Below are 25,433 nucleotides of genomic sequence, written 5' to 3' on the forward strand. Positions count from 1 at the left end.
CCCTGTACATTTTGGTGCTTCCAGGGTGCACTGAATAAGTAGAACTATGGGCCTCATCCATAATCTCCCTCTTGAGATCCGCATCAGCAGGCACACACAACCGAGTTCCGAACCTCAAGGACCCATCCTCATGGACTCGAAAATCTAATTGGGATCCTGCCTCAACTTCTGCCCTGATCTTATGGAGTCTCTCATCAGTACTCTGAGAAATCTTTATTCTCTCTAACAAAGTGGGCTGAACTCTCAGGTTCGCAATTTGCAGACCAGGCTCGTGCTGTCTTACCTCAATACTCAACCTCCTCAAGTCCTCAATGATCTGCCTTTGATTAGTTATCAAAGATGCCATCTTACCCTGGGCCTTTCTGCTCAAAGCATCTGCTACTACATTAGCCTTCCCTGGATGATAGCTGATGGTCAGGTCATAGTCCTGTAGCAATTCAAGCCATCTCCTCTGACGCATATTTAGCTCCTTTTGCGTGAACAAGTACTTTAGGCTCTTATGGTCAGTGAAGACCTCACATGGCTCCCCATAAAGGTAGTGTCTCCAAATTTTCAATGCAAACACTACTGCTGCTAACTCTAGATCATGCGTCGGATAGTTCTGCTCATATGGCTTCAACTGCCTGGAGGCATAGGCCACTACCTTTCCGTGTTGCATCAACACACAACCTAAACCACTCTTAGAGGCATCACTATATATGGTGAATCCTCCACTCTCAGATGGTATAGTGAGGATTGGGGCCGATACTAACCTTCGTTTCAACTCTTGGAAGCTCTCCTCGCACTTATCAGACCATTCAAACTTGGTTCCCTTATGCGTTAGACGGGTCAGTGGTACGGCAATCCGTGAAAATCCCTCTACGAATTTCCTGTAATATCCCGCCAGACCTAAGAAACTGCGAATTTCGGCGACATTAGACGGCCTGCTCCAATCCACTACGGCCTCAATCTTTTGGGGGTCCACAGACACTCCATCCTTAGAAATCACATGCCCCAGAAAAGCCACTCTATCAAGCCAAAACTCACACTTCTTGAATTTCGCATATAGCTGCTCTGCTCTCAATACCTGCAACACCTGCCTTAAGTGATTTTCATGCTCTTCATGGCTCTTTGAGTAGATTAGGATGTCATCTATGAACACTACTACAAATCTGTCTAAGAATGGCTTGAACACCCTATTCATCAAATCCATAAATGCCGCGGGTGCGTTAGTCAAACCAAATGGCAACACTAAGAACTCGTAGTGTCCATATCTAGTCCTGAAAGCTGACTTGGGCACATCTTCTGGCTTGATCTTCAACTGATGGTAACCCGAGCGAAGATCGATCTTAGAGAATACTTTAGACCCCTGTAACTGATCAAATAGATCCTCGATCCTGGGCAATGGATACTTATTTCTCACAGTTACCTTGTTTAGCTCTCTATAATCGATGCACAACCGCATACTCCCATCTTTCTTCTTCACAAATAGCACTGGTGCACCCCAAGGAGAAACACTAGGTCTGATCAACCCCTTATCAAGAAGTTCTTGCAACTGCCCACTCAACTCCTTAAGCTCTACTGGAGCCATTCGATAGGGAGCCTTAGAAATGGGACCCGTGCTAGGTACAAGATCAATGGAGAATTCGATCTCTCTATCTGGAGGCAACCCCGGCAAGTCTTCAGGGAATACATCAGGGAAGTCTCGTACAATTGTGATGTCCTCTAGCCTGAGGGCCTCCTGACTGACTTCTGATATAGAGGCAAGAAATCCCTCACAACCCTTCCTTAACAATCTGCTAGCCTTGCAAGCCGAAATGATTTGGGTGGGCGCACCACCAGGACTACCAATAAAACTGAACCTTCGCTGTCCTGGCATCTGAAAAGTCACTAACTTACTGTGACAGTCTAGGCTGGCATGATTAGCAGCCAGCCAATCCATCCCAAGAATAACATCAAAATCCTTCATCTCCAAGACTACCAAATCAGCGGGTAACTCCCTGTCACCGATCTTCACTGCACACGACTTGCAAATCCTGTCGGTAATCAGGCTACCTCCTACAGGTGTGTCTACACATAACTCTACATCTAAAGGCTCATGAACTAATCCATGCTTCACAACAAACCGGGATGATATAAAAGAATGTGAGGCACCCGAATCAAATAATACACATGCATAGACCGAAGCTATTGGAAGGGTACCTGTCATAGGTTAACCCATTCCCACTATTAACTAAGCAAACATAGGTTAACCTATTCCCACTATTAACTAAGCAAACATCAAAATGCAATACGTTGAAATTTTATAGACATTTATATGAATAAGAATATCAACAACTAACTAATGACATACCTGTCACCACTGCATTAGAGGCCATAGCGTCCTGCTCGGTTAGTGCATAGACTCGGCTTGGGATCCTCTGCTTCTTATTCCATGCCTGATTCTCTCCTGTGGGCGGGACTCGCACCGCTGGAGGTGCCCGATTCTCTCCTGTGGGCGGAACTCGCGCTGCTGGGGGTGCTCCTGAAAACTGAAAATTTCTCTTCCGAGGACAATCTGCTACCTTGTGACCCAACTGGCCACACTCAAAACATGCCCCAGTGATCCATGGGCAATCCTTTTCTGCATGATGTTTCTTGCATTTGGCACACAAGCTAGACCTCTGACCAGCACTCTGATGCTGCGGGCGATGGTCGCCTGACCATATCAAATCCATATCGTAAACAAAGTGCTTTTCAAATTGTTGCTTCATGAATTCTAGTTTTCAAAATCATGTTCTTCATAAAGCTTTTTATGTATAGGAATGAAAACATTTCAAGACTAAAAATTACCATGCATAATGATATTCAACTATGTAAAATGACATACTAAAAAAAAAAAAGGTCAGTAAGAATCTTCTCCAAAAGAAGTTCCAAGTCAAAGTAGATATGCAAAAATTGAAATAGAAAGCTTTCAACTTAGCTAATGTAAATATTTGATAATACACTGACATAGGGTAGGATCACCTACCTCTTGCACGAATTTCTGACTTTGTTTTGTTTTCTCTAGGACGACGTTGACGTTGACAAAAACTCCTCTTTTTCCCCTTCACATTAGTAAGTAAACCAAGGTCATTTAACTATCCTAATGTGTAACAGTCCCTATTAAATAAGATTTCATATTTGATTGTGCCTCTAAAAAGAAAAGAAATTAGGACGGCTCTAAAAACTCATTTCTAACACATCGCACCTAAACTCCAATCCCATTTGCTCAACCAAATTTATTCGCACCTAAACTCCAATCCCATTTGCTCAACCAAATTTATTTAATTAAGACTACTCTTTTCCTCCTTTTTGTTCTTGTCAAGGAAGGGAATTTGCAAAGCTGAAACTAGAAGGTGACTGAGTAAGAATATGAACTTACAGAATTTTGGCAATTATTCGTGATGAAGATCCACCCAACCGTAGTTGATCTCAAGACATATGTGATGGAATATGAGGTCTTGTAGGCCTTGATTCTTGGACACAAGGTTATGGCAACAAGATGGTGGAAAGTAGTTTATTTACCGGCAGCAATAGCAATTTGCAGAGGTTTCTAGGACTGTTTTGCAATGGCTTCTAGGACTGTTTTGCAATGGCTTCTAGGACTGTTTTGCAAGGGCTTCTAGGACTGTTTTGCAAGGCTTCTAGGACTGTTTTGCAATGGTTCTAAAGTGGTGTAGAACTTGGTCTTGTAGGAGAGTTACAAGCATCCCAATGTAGGAGAGTTACAAGCATCCCAATGGCCTCAAACACCACCTATATTCCCTCTTTCTAAAGCCCACAACAACTACATCCAACACCTATATTTCTTCTTTCTAAAGCCCACAACAACTACATCCAACACCTATATTTCTTCTTTCTAAAGCCCACAACAACTAACCTTCATCAACACCACCCCTTTCTAAAGCCCACAACAACTAATCTTCATCAACACCACCCCTTTCTAAAGCCCACAACTACTAATCTTCATCAACACCACCCCTTTCTAAAGCCCACAACTACTAACCTTCATCAACACCACCCCTTTCTAAATCCCACAACAACTAACCTTCATCCAATGAGAGAAGAGAGTGGAGAGAAAAAGTTGTAGGCAAGAGAGTGGAGAGAAAAGGTTGTGGTGAGAAAGTTGTAGAGAAGAGAGTGGAGAGAAAAGGTTGTAGAGTGGAGAGAAAAGGTTGTAGCCTCGCAAGGTTCCAAACATCCTACACATTTCTTTCTTTTTCAATATTGAAATGATTGCTACCTTAAGATAAAATATTGAAAATGATTGCATATTTGATTCCTAATTTAACCAACTAACCTTCATCCAATGAGAGGAAGAGAGTGGAGAGAAAAAAAAAGAAGAAGGTTGTAGTCTCGTAAGGTTCCAAACATCCCACACATTTCTTTCTTTTTCAATATTGAAATGATTGCTATCTTAAGATAGAATATTGAAAATGATTGCATATTTGATTCCTAATTTAACTTTAGTCATTGATGATAATAGCACATGATTGTTACCTTATGATTGAATATTGAAAATGATTGCATATTTGATTCCTAATTTAACTTTAGTCCATTTGATATTATTACCCATATCAAAGAAAATTCACAACTTTTATTTGATACTAACACCCATTTCTAACAATTAATCTTGGCTTAATTTTTTATAATGACACCCATTATAAAAAAAAATCATATGTTCACTTTGATAAGGATAATTACCCAAATACTTGGGACCGGGTATTACATCATACCCCCCTAAAAAGAATTTCGTCCTCGAATTTCACATACCTGGTGCTTGAAAAAGCTGGGGGTACTTTTCCTGCATCTCCTCCTCAAGCTCCCAAGTTGCCTCTCGCTCAGAGTGATTTCTCCACTGTACCTTGACATAGGGAATGGTGCGTTTTCTAAGAACTTGGTCCTTTCGATCAACGATACGCACCGGGTGTTCCTCATATGACATATCCTCTCTGAGTTGCAAAGGGGCCAATTCTACTACACGGTCCGGGTCCGGAACATACTTCCTCAGCATAGAGACATGGAAGACATTATGCACCCCAGCCAAACTGGGTGGTAGTGCAAGGCGATAGGCAACTGTCCCGACCCTTTTAAGAATTTCGTATGGCCCAACATACTTGGGATTCAACTTTCCTCTAATGCCAAATCTGACCACTCCTTTAGTGGGAGACACCCTCAAGAAAACACGATCTCCAACTTCAAATTCAAGCTCACGCCTCCTGACATCAGCGTAGCTCTTCTGCCTGCTTTGTGCTGCTCGGAGACGCTCTCTGATCAATTGAACCTTTTCTTCTGCCTGATGCACTAGCTCCGGGCCCAAAATCTGCCTCTCACCAACCTCATCCCAATGGATGGGAGACCTGCACTTTCTACCATAGAGGGCCTCATAAGGGGCCATCTGAATGCTGGATTGGTAGCTATTGTTGTATGCGAACTCCACCAAAGGTAACTGCCGATCCCAAGAACCTCTAAAATCCAAGGCACATGCTCTCAGCATGTCTTCCAATATCTGGATCGTCCGTTCTGACTGGCCATCGGTTTGTGGATGATACGCTGTACTGAAGTTCAACCTAGTTCCCAAAGCCTTATGGAAACTCCTCCAGAACTGAGACACGAACCTTGGGTCTCTGTCAGACACAATCGACACTGGCACTCCATGTAGCCTGATAATCTCCTCCAAGTACCACTCTGCCATCTGATCCAATGTCGAACCCACTCTATAAGCCAAGAAGTGAGCCGACTTAGTCAACCTGTCGACTATAACCCAAATGGCATCATTTTTCTTCAATGTCTTTGGCAAACCGGTCACAAAATCCATAGTGATGTGCTCCCATTTCCACTCTGGAATAGGGAGGGGCTCTAACTTCCCGGCAGGTCTCTGATGCTCTATCTTGACCTGCTGGCAGATTATACAACGAGCCACAAACTCTGCAATCTCTCGCTTCATGTTATTCCACCAGAAAATTTCTCTGAGGTCCCTGTACATTTTGGTGCTTCCAGGGTGCACTGAATAAGTAGAACTATGGGCCTCATCCATAATCTCCCTCTTGAGATCCGCATCAGCAGGCACACACAACCGAGTTCCGAACCTCAAGGACCCATCCTCATGGACTCGAAAATCTAATTGGGATCCTGCCTCAACTTCTGCCCTGATCTTATGGAGTCTCTCATCAGTACTCTGAGAAATCTTTATTCTCTCTAACAAAGTGGGCTGAACTCTCAGGTTCGCAATTTGCAGACCAGGCTCGTGCTGTCTTACCTCAATACTCTACATCTAAAGGCTCATGAACTAATCCATGCTTCACAACAAACTGGGATGATATAAAAGAATGTGAGGCACCCGAATCAAATAATACACATGCATAGACCGAAGCTATTGGAAGGGTACCTGTCATAGGTTAACCCATTCCCACTATTAACTAAGCAAACATAGGTTAACCTATTCCCACTATTAACTAAGCAAACATCAAAATGCAATACGTTGAAATTTTATAGACATTTATATGAATAAGAATATCAACAACTAACTAATGACATACCTGTCACCACTGCATTAGAGGCCATAGCGTCCTGCTCGGTTAGTGCATAGACTCGGCTTGGGATCCTCTGCTTCTTATTCCATGCCTGATTCTCTCCTGTGGGCGGGACTCGCACCGCTGGAGGTGCCCGATTCTCTCCTGTGGGCGGAACTCGCGCTGCTGGGGGTGCTCCTGAAAACTGAAAATTTCTCTTCCGAGGACAATCTGCTACCTTGTGACCCAACTGGCCACACTCAAAACATGCCCCAGTGATCCATGGGCAATCCTTTTCTGCATGATGTTTCTTGCATTTGGCACACAAGCTAGACCTCTGACCAGCACTCTGATGCTGCGGGCGATGGTCGCCTGACCTCTGCTGTGATCCACCTCCCTGGCGGTAGGAATTAGGCCTCTTAGATGGCTCTCCTGAAATCTGGCCATCCTGCTGACCTCCTGCCCTGAATCTCTTCTTCTGCTGGTCCCTATGCTGTTGGGACCTGATGACTCCTTCCTCAACCTGTAAAGCCTTACTCAACACATCTGCATAGGTTTTAAGCTGGAAATCTTTTACTCGATGCCTGATAGGCTCCCTGAGTCCGTCTTGGAAACGGCGAGCAAGAAGCCCGTCGTCCTCCATGACCGATATGGGTGCAAACATCCCCAATCTCGTAAACTCTGCCTCATAATCTATGACAGATCTGTTCCCTTGCTTTAAATTGAAAAAATCATTTTCCTTAAGAATCCTCACACTATCAGGAAAATATTTGTCATAGAAAGCTGTAGAGAATTCATCCCATGCAATGATAGCGCTCCCCCTGACACGCTTCTCCATCTTCCACCAAGCATCTGCACTTCCTCTAAGCATGAACGTGGCAGCTACTACTTTGTCCGGCGCTGCCATCCACTCTCAGATGGTATAGTGAGGATTGGGGCCGATACTAACCTTCGTTTCAACTCTTGGAAGCTCTCCTCGCACTTATCAGACCATTCAAACTTGGTTCCCTTATGCGTTAGACGGGTCAGTGGTACGGCAATCCGTGAAAATCCCTCTACGAATTTCCTGTAATATCCCGCCAGACCTAAGAAACTGCGAATTTCGGCGACATTAGACGGCCTGCTCCAATCCACTACGGCCTCAATCTTTTGGGGGTCCACAGACACTCCATCCTTAGAAATCACATGCCCCAGAAAAGCCACTCTATCAAGCCAAAACTCACACTTCTTGAATTTCGCATATAGCTGCTCTGCTCTCAATACCTGCAACACCTGCCTTAAGTGATTTTCATGCTCTTCATGGCTCTTTGAGTAGATTAGGATGTCATCTATGAACACTACTACAAATCTGTCTAAGAATGGCTTGAACACCCTATTCATCAAATCCATAAATGCCGCGGGTGCGTTAGTCAAACCAAATGGCAACACTAAGAACTCGTAGTGTCCATATCTAGTCCTGAAAGCTGACTTGGGCACATCTTCTGGCTTGATCTTCAACTGATGGTAACCCGAGCGAAGATCGATCTTAGAGAATACTTTAGACCCCTGTAACTGATCAAATAGATCCTCGATCCTGGGCAATGGATACTTATTTCTCACAGTTACCTTGTTTAGCTCTCTATAATCGATGCACAACCGCATACTCCCATCTTTCTTCTTCACAAATAGCACTGGTGCACCCCAAGGAGAAACACTAGGTCTGATCAACCCCTTATCAAGAAGTTCTTGCAACTGCCCACTCAACTCCTTAAGCTCTACTGGAGCCATTCGATAGGGAGCCTTAGAAATGGGACCCGTGCTAGGTACAAGATCAATGGAGAATTCGATCTCTCTATCTGGAGGCAACCCCGGCAAGTCTTCAGGGAATACATCAGGGAAGTCTCGTACAATTGTGATGTCCTCTAGCCTGAGGGCCTCCTGACTGACTTCTGATATAGAGGCAAGAAATCCCTCACAACCCTTCCTTAACAATCTGCTAGCCTTGCAAGCCGAAATGATTTGGGTGGGCGCACCACCAGGACTACCAATAAAACTGAACCTTCGCTGTCCTGGCATCTGAAAAGTCACTAACTTACTGTGACAGTCTAGGCTGGCATGATTAGCAGCCAGCCAATCCATCCCAAGAATAACATCAAAATCCTTCATCTCCAAGACTACCAAATCAGCGGGTAACTCCCTGTCACCGATCTTCACTGCACACGACTTGCAAATCCTGTCGGTAATCAGGCTACCTCCTACAGGTGTGTCTACACATAACTCTACATCTAAAGGCTCATGAACTAATCCATGCTTCACAACAAACCGGGATGATATAAAAGAATGTGAGGCACCCGAATCAAATAATACACATGCATAGACCGAAGCTATTGGAAGGGTACCTGTCATAGGTTAACCCATTCCCACTATTAACTAAGCAAACATAGGTTAACCTATTCCCACTATTAACTAAGCAAACATCAAAATGCAATACGTTGAAATTTTATAGACATTTATATGAATAAGAATATCAACAACTAACTAATGACATACCTGTCACCACTGCATTAGAGGCCATAGCGTCCTGCTCGGTTAGTGCATAGACTCGGCTTGGGATCCTCTGCTTCTTATTCCATGCCTGATTCTCTCCTGTGGGCGGGACTCGCACCGCTGGAGGTGCCCGATTCTCTCCTGTGGGCGGAACTCGCGCTGCTGGGGGTGCTCCTGAAAACTGAAAATTTCTCTTCCGAGGACAATCTGCTACCTTGTGACCCAACTGGCCACACTCAAAACATGCCCCAGTGATCCATGGGCAATCCTTTTCTGCATGATGTTTCTTGCATTTGGCACACAAGCTAGACCTCTGACCAGCACTCTGATGCTGCGGGCGATGGTCGCCTGACCTCTGCTGTGATCCACCTCCCTGGCGGTAGGAATTAGGCCTCTTAGATGGCTCTCCTGAAATCTGGCCATCCTGCTGACCTCCTGCCCTGAATCTCTTCTTCTGCTGGTCCCTATGCTGTTGGGACCTGATGACTCCTTCCTCAACCTGTAAAGCCTTACTCAACACATCTGCATAGGTTTTAAGCTGGAAATCTTTTACTCGATGCCTGATAGGCTCCCTGAGTCCGTCTTGGAAACGGCGAGCAAGAAGCCCGTCGTCCTCCATGACCGATATGGGTGCAAACATCCCCAATCTCGTAAACTCTGCCTCATAATCTATGACAGATCTGTTCCCTTGCTTTAAATTGAAAAAATCATTTTCCTTAAGAATCCTCACACTATCAGGAAAATATTTGTCATAGAAAGCTGTAGAGAATTCATCCCATGCAATGATAGCGCTCCCCCTGACACGCTTCTCCATCTTCCACCAAGCATCTGCACTTCCTCTAAGCATGAACGTGGCAGCTACTACTTTGTCCGGCGCTGCCATCCCCAGAAATTCAAAGATTTTCTCGGTCTCTTGCAACCATTCATCAGCCACGAGAGGATCAGTGGTCCCTCCAAATGTATTGGCCATCCTCCGAAACTCGGTCATCCTATTCTGCTGACGAGGCTCGACCTGTGGCGGATGATGCTGAGGCTGCTGCTGCTGTTGGGTCACCACCCCAACCAAAGTCTCCATCATCCGCTCTAATCGGGGTAACCCTTGCTCTTCCTGATGAGTCCCTCCCTCTGCAGTATGGATGATAGGGGTGGGAGGCTCCTCCTCTTGCGCCTGATTTGGCTGCACTGGAGCCGGTATAGGGTTTCGCTGAAGTCGGGTCGTGCTACGAGCAAGGTCAGTCATTCTCTTGGTACGAGCCATACCTATCCCAACAATAGCAAACACTAGTAAGGCTCTAGATTATAAAATACCTACATCTAATCGGAAGGTAAGTAGTAAAAATTGTAAAAATACAATTTGCCTTTACCTAAGTAGTAAAAATACAATTTGCCTTTGCCTAAGGTCCTGTAGTAAAAATACAATTTGCCTTTGCCTAAGGTCCTACCGGTTCTTAAACCTATTGCTTTGATACCACTTTACTGTCACGCCCCGAACCCATAATTCTAGGTAAGGCGCACGTGACAGCCGCCGCACGCCCATAGGGTCGCCCCCACAAGCATGCAAGGCTCCTTTTTCGATCAACTATTCTCAACAATCAGAGTAACTAATAAATGCGGAAATTTTAGTCTCATAATGAAATACAAATATAGATTAGGTCCATAAGTCTAAATCCAACAATAATTATTTCAAGACAATCACCTTAATAAAATATCAAAGGTTTCTAAATTGGAACAATGAAATAAAGAACAAATCTCCTAGGCTCCAATCCAAGTGCCTGATCTCAGCAAATCTACTGCCGCTCCTCTGTATCTGAAATTTGTTAAACCACATAATGAGCTAACAGCCCAGCCGGTTTTCCAAATCCAAGCCAGCTAATAGGAAAACCAAAAACAAACTTGTGCGGAAAAGACGTAGCATGCCATAAAATTTAGCCAATGCAGAAATTGATAAGAATTAAAAAGATCATTTCTACATAAGCTATATAAGAAAAATACATGTTTTTACAAAACAGTTCCAACCACTCGGTTATGCAGTTTTTCACTTGGAAATCAATGACAAGAATATATATTTTCAAACACTTGATTTTGCATTTTTCCACTTGGAAATCAAATACTTAACAGTAATATATTTTCAAACATAACAGTCTTCTCTGTGGCCAATTTCCAACCTTATTGGCAAGTAGCGTAACCCAAGGCGAACACTCGTTCGCAGGACTCACAGGTCCAAAAGTGCAATGTCATATTATCAATAGCCAGAGGACTCCCTACTGGCCGCCCGAGATCAACCTTACGGGTAGATAAAATTTGACCGGTCTACGTGATCACGTCCAGTGTACTCACCCACTGGTAGGTTGGGCACTAGATCCCCACCAGAGATCAACCTTACTGGTGGAATCCATTCCATACCAAGACTGCATACAAGTATACATTTATAGAGAGAAGCAATTTTAATGTTTGCAATACCATGCCATAAATTTGTAAACGCTTCAAGCCATAGGGGACTTCCCCCATTTCAAATCTATGAAATCCATATCAAATCCATATCGTAAACAAAGTGCTTTTCAAATTGTTGCTTCATGACCATATCAAATCCATATCGTAAACAAAGTGCTTTTCAAATTGTTGCTTCATGAATTCTAGTTTTCAAAATCATGTTCTTCATAAAGCTTTTTATGTATAGGAATGAAAACATTTCAAGACTAAAAAAGTTACCATGCATAATGATATTCAACTATGTAAAATGACATACTAAAAAAAAAGGTCAGTAAGAATCTTCTCCAAAACAAGTTCCAAGTCAAAGTAGATATGCAAAAATTGAAATAGAAAGCTTTCAACTTAGCTAATGTAAATATTTGATAATACACTGACATAGGGTAGGATCACCTACCTCTTGCACGAATTTCTGACTTTGTTTTGTTTTCTCTAGGACGACGTTGACGTTGACAAAAACTCCTCTTTTTCCCCTTCACATTAGTAAGTAAACCAAGGTCATTTAACTATCCTAATGTGTAACAGTCCCTATTAAATAAGATTTCATATTTGATTGTGCCTCTAAAAAGAAAAGAAATTAGGACGGCTCTAAAAACTCATTTCTAACACATCGCACCTAAACTCCAATCCCATTTGCTCAACCAAATTTATTCGCACCTAAACTCCAATCCCATTTGCTCAACCAAATTTATTTAATTAAGACTACTCTTTTCCTCCTTTTTGTTCTTGTCAAGGAAGGGAATTTGCAAAGCTGAAACTAGAAGGTGACTGAGTAAGAATATGAACTTACAGAATTTTGGCAATTATTCGTGATGAAGATCCACCCAACCGTAGTTGATCTCAAGACAAGAATATGAACTTACAGAATTTTGGCAATTATTCGTGATGAAGATCCACCCAACCGTAGTTGATTTCAAGACATATGTGATGGAATATGAGGTCTTGTAGGCCTTGATTCTTGGACACAAGGTTATGGCAACAAGATGGTGGAAAGTAGTTTATTTACCGGCAGCAATAGCAATTTGCAGAGGTTTCTAGGACTGTTTTGCAATGGTTCTAAAGTGGTGTAGAACTTGGTCTTGTAGGAGAGTTACAAGCATCCCAATGTAGGAGAGTTACAAGCATCTCAATGGCCTCAAACACCACCTATATTCCCTCTTTCTAAAGCCCACAACAACTACATCCAACACCTATATTTCTTCTTTCTAAAGCCCACAACAACTACATCCAACACCTATATTTCTTCTTTCTAAAGCCCACAACAACTAACCTTCATCAACACCACCCCTTTCTAAAGCCCACAACAACTAATCTTCATCAACACCACCCCTTTCTAAAGCCCACAACTACTAACCTTCATCAACACCACCCCTTTCTAAATCCCACAACAACTAACCTTCATCCAATGAGAGAAGAGAGTGGAGAGAAAAAGTTGTAGGCAAGAGAGTGGAGAGAAAAGGTTGTGGTGAGAAAGTTGTAGAGAAGAGAGTGGAGAGAAAAGGTTGTAGAGTGGAGAGAAAAGGTTGTAGCCTCGCAAGGTTCCAAACATCCTACACATTTCTTTCTTTTTCAATATTGAAATGATTGCTACCTTAAGATAAAATATTGAAAATGATTGCATATTTGATTCCTAATTTAACCAACTAACCTTCATCCAATGAGAGGAAGAGAGTGGAGAGAAAAAAAAAAGAAGAAGGTTGTAGTCTCGTAAGGTTCCAAACATCCCACACATTTCTTTCTTTTTCAATATTGAAATGATTGCTATCTTAAGATAGAATATTGAAAATGATTGCATATTTGATTCCTAATTTAACTTTAGTCATTGATGATAATAGCACATGATTGTTACCTTATGATTGAATATTGAAAATGATTGCATATTTGATTCCTAATTTAACTTTAGTCCATTTGATATTATTACCCATATCAAAGAAAATTCACAACTTTTATTTGATACTAACACCCATTTCTAACAATTAATCTTGGCTTAATTTTTTATAATGACACCAATTATAAAAAAAAAATCATATGTTCACTTTGATAAGGATAATTACCCAAATACTTGGGACCGGGTATTACACACCCAATCGAACTCCATCACCCCTTCCTCACTGCTTAGGATATTAGCCAAATTTCCTCTTTCCATATACTCATAAATGAGAAACTTACATTGACGATGGGAACAAAACCCGTAAAGCTTGACAACATTTCGGTGACGGATTGTTGTTAATGCACGTACCTCATTTCTGAAACTTCTCAGATCAATTTGCTCACCATCTTCCAATTTGTGAAATTTTTTTACAGCTACTGTTTGCCCTGTTGACAGAGATGCTTTGTAAACTCTCCCATATCCGCCTTCCCCAATGCAATATTTGTCATCAAAATCCTCCGTCGCGTCAATGATATCTTCATAAGAAATACACACATCCCAATTCCATATCGAAAATAGGTCTTTATTCCTTTCATTTATCTCTTCCTTTGCATTTCTTGTTCTACGGCAAAAAATGGAAGAAATGCCAAAAACTAGAAGTAGAAGGAATAGTGCGCTCAAAAGAGAAAGAAGGATCAATTTGATAACGTTGTGTCTCTTTTTTGGTTCACCATTATTCTCTGGCGTGGAATTGCATGGTTGCAAACCTTGTGCTTTGCCGCATAAACCTTTGTTGCCGAGAAATGTCCCTTGTTGGAAGGCTTTGTTGTTAGGAAGGCTACCCACCAAATTATTGTATGATAAATCAATCGATGTCAAGCTGAGCATATTTTCTAGAGAAGATGGAATTGACCCAGAAAGCTTGTTGTGGGATAGATTTAAGACTTCCAGCATGTGTAATTTTTGTAGTTGGGGCGATATTTCTCCTGTAAGCATGTTACAACTAAGATCTAGCATAATTTGCAGCTCTGCTAGATTGCCAACTTGAATTGGAAGGCTTCCATTCAAATGATTTCTGCTTAAGTTCAAAGAATGCAATTTCGAGTAATCTTCTAGTTGTTCTGGTATCGTTCCACTTAGTTTGTTTGCTGATAGGTCCAAGATCTACAAATCCTTTGGAATCTCTCCAACACAAAGGTTTGAAGAAAGGTCTAGTAGTTCTAGTTGAATCAACTGCCCAAACTCCGGTGGTATTTTACCAGCTATCAAGTTCCCTGAGAATTTTAAAGTTGTCAAACCTTTACACTTGCCCCAACTTGGAGAGAGTTCACCAGACAAACGGTTGTGGCTGAAGTCAATATATGTTGGATTTGGCCAAACTCCAAAGTCTTCGGACATATTTCCGGAGAACTAGTTTCTTTGGATATAAACACCGGTTAAGGACGTGCAGTTTGACCAGCTTTTTGGGATGGGACCCGAAAGTTGATTGTGAGATACAGTTAGAAAGGCTAGCGTTTTAAGATCACCCAAAGAGGCCAGAATTGCACCATTAAGAAGGTTATAGGACATTTGCAGAAATGTCATATTTTTCAAATATCCTATTTGTTCAGGGATGGAGCCAGAGAGCTTATTGTGGTTGAGGTGCAACGTGACAAGGTTGGTCAAGTTTCCTATTGTGGAAGGAATGCAACCTGTTAGAATGTTAAAGGACACTGCCCGATATGCCATATTTTTCAAATATCCTATTTCTTCAGGGGTAGGGCCAAAGAGATTATTGCTGTGGAGCTACAACGTGATAAGGTTGTTCAAGTTTCCTATTGCAGAAGGAATGGAACCTGTTAGAATGTTATCTAACATTACCATATCAGCCATATTTTTCAAATATCCTATTTCTTCAAGGATGGGGCCAGATGGATTATTGTTGTTGACGTACAACGTGACAATGTTGGTCAAGTTTCCTATTGTGGAAGGAATGGAACCCGTTAGAATGTTATAGGACATCTCCAGATCAGCCATATTTTTCAAATATCCTATTTCTTCAGGGATGGTGCCAGAGAGGTTATTACGGCGGAGGTAAAACGTCACAAGGTTTGTCAAGTTTCCTATTGTGGAAGGAATGCAACCTGTTAGAATGTTAAAGGACACTGCCCGATATGCCATATTTTTCAAATATCCTATTTCTTCAGGGGTAGGGCCAAAGAGATTATTGCTGTGGAGCTACAACGTGATAAGGTTGTTCAAGTTTCCTATTGCAGAAGGAATGGAACATGTTAGAATGTTATCTAACATTACCATATCAGCCATATTTTTCAAATATCCTATTTCTTCAAGGATGGGGCCAGATGGATTATTGTTGTTGACGTACAACTTGACAATGTTGGTCAAGTTTCCTATTGTGGAAGGAATGGAGCCCGTTAGAATGTTATCGGACATAGCCAGATCACCCATATTTTTCAAATATCCTATTTCCTCAGGAATGGGGCCGGAGAGATTATTGTTGTTGAGGTACAACGTGACAATGTTGGTCAAGTTTCCTATTGTTGAAGGAATGGAACCTACTAGAATGTTATAGGAGACGGGCAGTTGAACCAAAATTTTCAAATATCCTATTTCTTCAGGGATGGGGCCAGAGAGCTTATTATGGTGGAGGTACAACATGGCAAGGTTGGACAAGTTTCCTAATGTGGAAGGAATTGTTCCAAAGAGTGCGTTGTTGCTAAGATCAAGATTGGTGAGTTTTGGAAAGGAAGAGAATTTGAAGTTATAGAGCTTACCTTGCAAACCTACACCTGTTAGGTTTATTTGTGTGACACTTCCTTCCTGGTTACATGCTATTCCCCTCCAATTGCATGGGCTTTTATTGGTGGCATTGTGAAGTGACCATGAATTGAGAGGAGCTGGTTAAGGAGGCTAGCTTTCCAACCGAGGAGAGCCTCTGCTTCTACTGAATTTGCTGATGTTGAGCGGCAAGAAAGCATCACAAAGCAGAAAAGTAGAGTGAAGAGGGGAATAATTGTGTACCACATCTATTCGTGTACCAGATAATTAATGTGACCCCCACTCATATTTTTCTAAGCGTGTAAGAACCGTAGTCTTATCTTCTTCATGATCATTCACGACATAAGCTTATCTTCTAAGCTCACCTCACGCTGTGTTTTACCGTGAAGAGCTTGAGGACATATGTAGATGCAAGTACACCAAAAAATCGCAGTGAAGCCCTGTTGTATGATCCTAGCCATATAATTTTTGGGCCTAGGTTATGTCTATGTAGATTTCTAGAATGTAATGTAACAATGAAGAGAATGACGTGAGCTCTCTCGGTGGGCCTTGATAGATGAGGAGAGACCCAAGGAATCAAGAGAAGGAGCCCTGTTCTTCCTTAATTCCCAGAAATATCTCATAATGCACCCTGTTTGTATTTACTTGGGTGAGGATTGGAATCATACTATTAGTCTAATTTGTAGGGCCACTTCACTCATACTTTCCTCTGCGTGATTACTTTTCTTATGCCGTGGTCTACAAGGACTCATGAGCTCTTGTTTCATTTTTTTTTTCCAAACTACATGACTTATCTAAGGCTCAGTGGAGAAAATGGACAAAAAACTAGCTAGTTGACAGGTGTTTTTTCTTTGCATAAAAGTGGCAATTGAAAGAGAAAAGAAGTGTGATTAGTTAGAGATTTGAGGTGAAAATGTTGTTTAGTGATCAATAGCATTCAAGTACGGGAATATTATTGCCTTTGGCGTGGGTGTGATTAGTTAGAGATTTGAGCTTGAGGACATATGTAGATGCAAGTACACCAAAATTTTGGATTTCAGCCAAAATTTAAAACCATGGAAATAACCAATCCTTACTATTCTAAAAGCGTAAACCAACAGAAGTTCGTCAACCAACTTTTGCATTAATTCCCTGCCCTTGTTTTGTAAATCTTCCTCATATGTCCCGATCTTTGTAGGGCAATTTCGCCATTTTTGTTGTTGCTTTGCCTGGGAAGCCACGTGCGAAAACTTGCGGCATGTAAGCCACGTGTTATCATGGTCTGTTGTTTCCCTGTGCTTGCTCTTGGTTTCTCTGTCATCCAATACGTGTCTATAATTTTAATCTATATCTCGCCAACTGTCTAGCATGCGTATTTTAGTCTGCCTTCAATATCATCGTTTCATTTCATTATTTCAAAATGTCATTCCTCTTTACTTTCTCCCTTCTGGGTTTCTCCTATATCATGGGTTCGGCAATTTTCCCACATATTTTTCCAGGTATGCTCTCTCTCTCTCTCTCTCTCTCTCTCTCTCTCTAGGATTTTTTTTCCTTTTCAATCCCTCCCTCTCGCTCAATCTCTCTCCCTCTCTGTCTCGGTCTCTCTGTCTCTCTTTCTCTCTTGGTCTCTCTCCCTCTCTAGGGTTTTTTTTATTTCAAAATAGATGCTTTGAAATCCCTTTTGTCTTTCTTCCATCAAAACATGTAATGATGTTTTATTACACCTGAATCTGTTTAACTTGTAGCACAGGATATCATCTATAATTCTTTTTCATTATGTATTTACTTTCTTTTGCTGCATAATATTTATAGCGTTGGTTTTTTTTAGATTTTTTAGAAGTTGGGTAAAAAAAGAAATTGCTTTGGTTTTTGAATTTTCATTCCAGATGTATACGGGTTGGTGGGTTTTTGATATATTTGGCTCCTTTATTTGAGTACTTGAGCTCTGTTCTTTCTTGGATGGAATCAGTAAGGAAAAGATTGGGTTTCTTTCAACAGTTTTAAAATTAAAATTGCAAGGGAAATTACTTTAGTTTTTGAAATTTCAATCCAATATATACAAAGTGGGCATCCAATATATTTTGTTCTTTTAGGAAAATGATATATTCTTTTTTTCCCCTCTTGTTGCAAGAACTTTCTTGAATTTGTTTTAACGGTTGTATAAGGTGAATTGTATAGAAAATTATAATTCCTCTCTTTTTTTCCTCTGTTTCAGCAATATAAAAGATGATTAGGCCCCAATTCTTCATCTGAGTCAAAAGAATACTCATCAGCAGATGCTACTTTCCTTTCCATCTATGTCTTCTTTCTTCCATGAAACATATGAGATGTAAATTGAAAAGGCTACAATTTGATATTACCACCCTTTATCCTATCATCAAAGCCAATGCAATATGCAACCCCGTTATCTTTTCTATTAATCTTTCTTTTCCATGGGTTTCAACTTTCGACCTTTTTTCCCTTCTAATTATAAGATGTAGATATCGTATGAAATTAGGCATGTTTGGAAGTTTTGTAGCTACACTCAGTTGTGGGATGATATAGGCATTCATGCAATTCTATGATGTGCAACATCTTTGTTTTCGATTCTCATGAGAAACTTTCAACGTGTTTTTGTTCCGACAGTTATCATTCTTTTATTAATGAGGCTTTACAGATGTTAAGTACTCAAGCAAAACAATCATTTTCCTCTTAAGGTTTAATATATTTAGGCGACTTAATGTTTATAGACATGTTGAATGAACCTCTTTCAGATATTAGATTCTCTTCTTATTTAAGGTTAATGTTTAATGAACATCTTTTAGGTTTTGGATTCTCTTATTTCATCTTTTTATTTGTGCGGTTAAGATGACCGGGATCAACTTGGGATTGCATAGATAAAGAATCATGCATATGCAATTCTCCCATATAACTCAAACTTTCAAATCTGATTTATTGATTCTATGTACATATTTCAATTGATGAAAGAATGTACTGACCAAATGAGTTTTAGGCCTACACATTTTCCTGCACTATGTATCCATATTACTGAGCAGATTTCTTTGTAGGAAAAATCTCTCTGACACTAAAAGTATGTTACCTTACGTACTTAAATATCTACCAAGTGTTATGGTAATTTTGGTTGGATTATTATCACAGGTAATGTGAAAGGTTGCTCGTCGTTGTGGGGCTTCCTTTTCTAACCCTTAACACAGCCCTCTTTCTCCCTCGCCGGTTTGAATGTCCCCATGTATCAACATATTGAAATGGTTTTGGGTGACTGATTTATCATCTAAGAAAATTCAAAATTGGTTTTTACTTTTATATTTTGTGGCATTTGATATCCGAATTTTTGCTTTATTTATTTTGAATTTAGAGATAATATAGCAATAAATCTACTAGGTGATTAATTGATTTTTGTATAATTCGTATCACTCACATAATGGGCTTTAGGTGGGGTTATTATCAACACCAGTTCGCATGTGTTATTCTTTTGTTTCTCAATATATTTTGTGCCACCTTTGATGAGATGAGAACGGTGAGTATTAGATGCTCAGTGCTTCAGTGCTTATATATTACTTTGTCATGTATAAAATTACTGAATTCTAAAACTAAAAATATGACATACTTCAACATTTAGTATTTAGTTCTGAATGTTTCATTTATTTCTGCAGATAACGTGATGCACTGAAGATAATGTGATCCACTGCTACAAAGTTTATTGCTGGATATAGTGAGGTCATGGTAGGTGTTCTTGCTGTATAAGGCGAGAGGTTTGCAACTTTTACTTTACCTTTGTGGTTTATACCGTAGAGAGTCAATTTCTTTTTCAGAATATATGGACTCTTCATAATGTTCTTCCTCTTGTGTAAACTGAAGCATAATACATGCTTTAAAAGGGAGGAGGTACTTGTGTAGAGCTTAAGCAAGACTCAAAGCCAGTCCCATTTCATCTCAATTGATTCTCATACTAGCGATGGGATCATACAAATGAACAGTGATCTTAAAACCATGCATATGGAGCAATGGTAACTGAAAACCTGTTCATGGTCTCTTACCCTATAATTGCAAATGCAATTGATATATTTCAAAGTTACCAAAAAATCATTAATTGATTCTGCATATTTTTCTATTTTTCTATATGTTCATTTTACCTTCCAAAATATGGCATCTGCGGAGAGCCTCTGCAATTTTTGCTTCAAATACTCTTAATTTCCACAACCATTCTTCATCCGCCTGATAACATATCAATTATCATTTGCCAAATGCAAATGTTCTTGATTTCACCTAATTTCAAGTTTTAGGAACAACTTTGGTTTTTTCCCAGCGAATTACGGTCGGGTAGTTTTAGATTTTCTTTTTTCTTTTTAAGAATTTTATATCTTAAATTCAACAACATTAGTTTTTTAGCGTAAGTGTTGCATGATTTTCTTTTCTAGAGATGGAAGCTAATCGCAATCCTTGGTCTTTTCCTCATCTACTTTTAGGGATCCATCTATTACCATTGAAATGTACTTTGTCTTTCAGCCCATCTTTAAAGTCTCATGTTACTCATATCACAATGCAAGTTCATACCATAAGTTTTACTAAATGCAACTAAGGCAAGGCTTAGTTATAGCTCCCATCCTAACTCTGCCTGTTAACGGAGTATGATTCACTATTTATAGTGATGCTTCAAAGAAAGAACTCGGTTGTGTATTGATGCAGAACGAGAAGGTTATAGCCACGCCTCCCGTCAATTGAGGCCGTATGAAGAAAATTATCGAACTCATGATTTGGAGTTAGATAATTTGGCAACTTTGATCACATCTCAGAAAAATATTTTAGAAGATCTGGGAAGAGCAGGATTTGAGATTTGTGGGCAGAGTTTTGGGGTTCAGATTGCTGAACTTCAACTTCAACCCGATTTGGAGTTAGATAATTTGGCAACTTTGATCACGTCTCAGAAAAATATTTTAGAAGATCTGGGAAGAGCAGAAATTGAGATTTGTGGGCAGAGTTTTGGGATCCAGATTGCTGCACTTCAACTTCAATCCACATTGCGAGAGGATTAGAATTGCTCAAGAGTCCATCTTGAGTTGTGTAAGATCAGAATAAACTAGATGAGGGAATGGAATCCGAATTTTGTGTTCACGGAGATTTGGCCCCTACTGTTCCCTGCGCTTCCTAGGTGAAGTTTGAAACCACCAATTGGAAAAGCCACCAGGATGGCCTAATGTGGAAAATACTTTCCATCAAGATGTGTAAAATACTTTCCATCAAGATGTGTTTGGTTACCAAGAAATGTATATGTGGAAAATACTTTCCATCAAGCTGTGTTTGGTTACCAAGAAATGTATCTGATCCACTGATTCAGATGCACTATATTTTGTGGACGAAAGATTGTCAAAGGCGTGCTCATGAAGTGGGTTTTAATGATGAGTAGAGGTTGGCATTGAAGGAAGAGGGAACTTTCAAAAGAAATGACTCAACCGATTTGACGAAGGCTACATGGGGGCATTTCCATTAGTGTGTTGCCTATTGCATGTGAGAAAGGGAATTTACTAATGATGATGGCATATCACTTTTTTTAATAGCTCTAATGCATCTTTCTATCATTTGCTTCTTTTTCCGTCTTGTGAACAACAAGCTCTGAAGTTAAGAGGGAGAGGTATTCTAACCCCAGAAATGAGTAGGGGTTGGCATTGAAGGAAGAGGGAACTTTCAAACGAAATTGCTTACAACCTCTAACTCCTGTGAAGTTAGAGGGAGAGGTGTTCTAAACCCAGAAATGAGTAGGGGTCGGCATTGAAGGAAGAGGGAACCTGCAAAAGAAATGGCTTACAACTTGTAACTGCTCTCTATTTTGTTGATTTATTAATACATTTCAAATGTTGTTGGTTTAAAGAGAAGGTTTTTTTGCTTGTAGTTGATGATACTTGCTTGTACTTGATGAGAGTGTTCATTAAGTGTAACCAATGATCTGCCCCCAACTCTCATGCTTACAGTAATATTCTTCTGTGCACTTTTCAGGCAGTAACTTCAGTGGTTACTCTAATGGTGTGATAGAAATGAAGTTGTACTTCTCTAAGCAGGGTTAGTGTAAAGACACATTTTGTTTCATGAATGACCGGTAAACGTTGGAAATTTCTTTCTTTTTTACTTTTGATGTTTCTTTTCCTTATTGAATTCCTTACAGCCCATATGTTTTTCACAACTGCTAAGTATTTTTGTGGCGGTATACATCACACCAACACATTATTTTTGTGGGACACAATTATATAGAGGATATTGGTTTCATTTCCTCTATCGGGACCGGTTTAAGAAATGCCATTTTTTGTGAATGACCATCATTGTATTTGTAAAATTAGAATTGATTCTTCCTGGGTCTACAAGAAAGGTTTTTTGAGAAAAATTATGTTTTAAAACAAAGCTGTAACATCCCTATAATCAGGTCCTACGAAGAGTGATCTTTGTGAATGGTCATCATATTGAGTTGTCAAAGTTTACACGACATAAAGCTCTTCTATTTTTGGTCTGCCTCCAATAAATCTTTTATATTTTCACTTTAATGGAATTGCATTCCTCAGATATCTCCTTCTAGATTGTGTGCAAATAAAGGGTTTTGCAGAATCATTTTCTTTTTATGAGATGAGACTTTTTAAGAGACTTGTGAGACATCATGTTTAGGTTAATTGCATTATATCAGCATGATTGGAGCGATTAAAATTGTGGGCTCTACCTTGAAGATGAAATAGCACATAAATAACACTCATCTGATGTTCCAGACCAAACTAATCAGGGACATGAAGTGGGCAAAATATCTTTTATTGTATTGGCTTCCCTCTTAATTATTATGGGCCATTGTCTGAGCCTATGAGGTAACTCAAGCATTACATGCTTGATGCTTGAGAAAGAAAGCCCACGTAGAGCATTGGATTCCAGGCGGATCCAAGTTTTATTAGGAATTTTTTCATTAAGACACACAGAAGTTGAATAGGATGAGTTTTTTTTCCTTCTTCAACATGGCTTTAGTTCGTCATCTTGGTTGGTTGGAATTTGATTTGGATGATGTTTTAATGGTAGCATGACTTCTCATTCATCTTTTGTGGCTTTTCATTTGGGGAAGTTTGCATGTTTTCTGAAAATTGATGAATAGCAGTTTGTCATGTAAAATACCTTAGTCCCACGTGCGTTGCACGTGCACTTTTACTAGTTACTCTAAAAGCTTAAGCCGTTAGAGTTGGTGTTATGTGATCATTTTTATACTTCAACACTCCCTTTCACGTTGTAAATGGGACCTACTTACTTAATAATTCCTCATCAGTCACACGCAGCTAAACTTGCTAATTGGATTTCCAAATGTGTGTACAAAAACGCTAAAAACTTGCTAGTTCAAAGGCGTTTCTGCAACAAACGATCAGTACTTTGGAACTTCCAACAAGGTGGGCCCAATGTATTTTTTAATACAGTGGAGCCTATCTTGTTCAAATAACTAAAGTACTAAACCATTCAGTTTTTGAACTCCAACAGCCCAACCTAAGTAGCACACACACCAAAAATTTTCTATATAGGAATAGGAGCAAACTAATTTTGTTATTTTAAAAACTTTATTGGAGAAAAGGAACTGAACTTTGTTTTGGGGATGTTGTGGTATTTATATTCAAAACTGTGAAACAACCAAGGTTTCAAATTTCGGATTTGGGGGTAATTTCGGTTCTCACTGAAACCGAAATTTTGGCCAAAATTCTGTAGAAGCGCTCGAAATGTCGGTTTTTTGGGCCCAAATTACCGAAATTCTGGTAATTTCAGCTGAAATTCTTAAAAGAAATGAGAAATTAATATTTTATCAAAAACTTTGCCAAAATTACCGAAGTTTGGTAAATTTTGGTTTCCGAACGTTTCGGTTTCGGTCCTAACTGAAATCCGAAATTTCAGCCGAAATTTAAAGCCATGGAAACAACCAATTACTCTAAAAGCTTAAGTAGTTAGAGTTGCTGTTATTTGATCATTTTATACTTCAACACTCCCTTTCACGTGTGGCCCCTCTTTTTTTTGGGTTGGCCTTACACCTTGCACATGTTGTGCCTCTTCTGGGTTTGCCTCTCAGAGTGCCCCTCAGCGTTCCATATTTGTCAAAAAGTACAGTGAAACCCACTTCACAGGACTAATCCAAACCATTCATTTGTTGGGCCACAATGTAAATAGGCTATATCCCATAGATCGTCTCCATAGGATGATTCTAACCATCCGATCAATCCCTCTATAGATGAGAGGGTTAGGATCAACCTATGGAAATGATTTTTCAGGCACAAGCCCTGTTGTATGATCCTAGCCGTTTAATTTTTTGGCCTAGGCTTTGTCTCTGTAGATTTCTATAATGTAATGTAACAATGAAGAGAATGACGTGAGCTCTGTCGGTGGGGCCTTGATAGATGAGCAGAGACCCAAGGAGTGAAGAGTAGGAGCCGTGCTCTTCCTTCCCAGAAATATCTCATAATCCAGCCTCTTAGTATTTACTTGGGTGAGGATTGGAATCATAGTATTAGTCTAATTTGAAGGGCCACCTCACTCATACTTTTCCTCTGCATTATTACTTTTCTTCTGCCGTGGTCTACAAGGAAGAGGGATTGGGGCTCATTTATTTCCAAACCACATGACTTTTCTAAGGCCCAATGGAGAAAATGGACAAAAAATTAACTATCTGACGAGTGTTTTTTCTTTGCAGAAAAGTGAGATGCAATTGAAAGAGGAAAGAAGTGTGATTAGTTAGAGATTTGAGGTGAAAATGTTGTTTAGTGATCAATAGCATTCAAGTACGGGAATATTATTGCCTTTGGCGTGGGTGTGAGGATATAAGAAGAAACGACTAAGCCTTTAAAAGAAAAAGCAAAAAAAAGAAATGACTAATGTGTGTGTGGGTCCTAAATGTATTAAGTTGTGGAGTGTGTCCCCTCACCTTGTTTCTGTTTCCGCGGAGATCAAGGGCATGTCCCCAAAGTTGATCGACGACTTAAATGATCATATATAGATGATAATTCTTCATCAGTCACACGCTGCTAAACTTGCGAATTGAATTTCCAAATGTAAGAATCCAATCGTGTGTACAAAGATGCTAAAAACTTGCTAGTTCAAAGGCGTTTCTGCAACAAACGATCTGTTTGGATCTTCCAACAAGGTGGCCGGCCCATGTATTTTCTAATATATGGGTGTTATATGGTGTCCATACGTAGATGCATGCACAAATTTTATTTTAAAATAGTGGAGCCTATCTTGTTCAAATAACTAAACCATTCAGTACGTTTTTGAGCTCCAACCTAAGT

At 40.1% G+C, this 25,433-nt stretch overlaps 1 protein-coding gene and 1 long non-coding RNA gene across 2 annotated transcripts; one reads left to right on the forward strand and one right to left on the reverse strand.

Moving 5' to 3' along the window:
* Positions 1 to 9,018: 9,018 nt before the first annotated feature.
* Positions 9,019 to 11,229, reverse strand: LOC143889217 (uncharacterized). Its single transcript, XM_077393399.1, has 2 exons — positions 10,735 to 11,229; positions 9,019 to 10,298 (listed from the first exon to the last, which is right to left on the reverse strand). Exon 2 carries the CDS (start codon positions 10,294 to 10,296, stop codon positions 9,019 to 9,021), a length of 1,278 nt encoding a protein of 425 aa, XP_077249514.1. The 5' UTR covers positions 10,297 to 10,298; positions 10,735 to 11,229.
* A 6,266-nt stretch (positions 11,230 to 17,495) lies between these two features.
* LOC143890188 (uncharacterized) lies at positions 17,496 to 20,263 on the forward strand. The gene is made up of 2 exons (XR_013255140.1): positions 17,496 to 17,651; positions 19,806 to 20,263. It is a non-coding gene; the product is annotated as an uncharacterized LOC143890188 (long non-coding RNA).
* Positions 20,264 to 25,433: the final 5,170 nt, after the last annotated feature.

The sequence above is a fragment of the Tasmannia lanceolata genome, unplaced genomic scaffold (genome assembly GCF_043159265.1).
Source record: "Tasmannia lanceolata isolate RefF3 unplaced genomic scaffold, GAP_Taslan_0.1 ptg000013l, whole genome shotgun sequence".
NCBI classification, from domain to species: domain Eukaryota; kingdom Viridiplantae; phylum Streptophyta; class Magnoliopsida; order Canellales; family Winteraceae; genus Tasmannia; species Tasmannia lanceolata.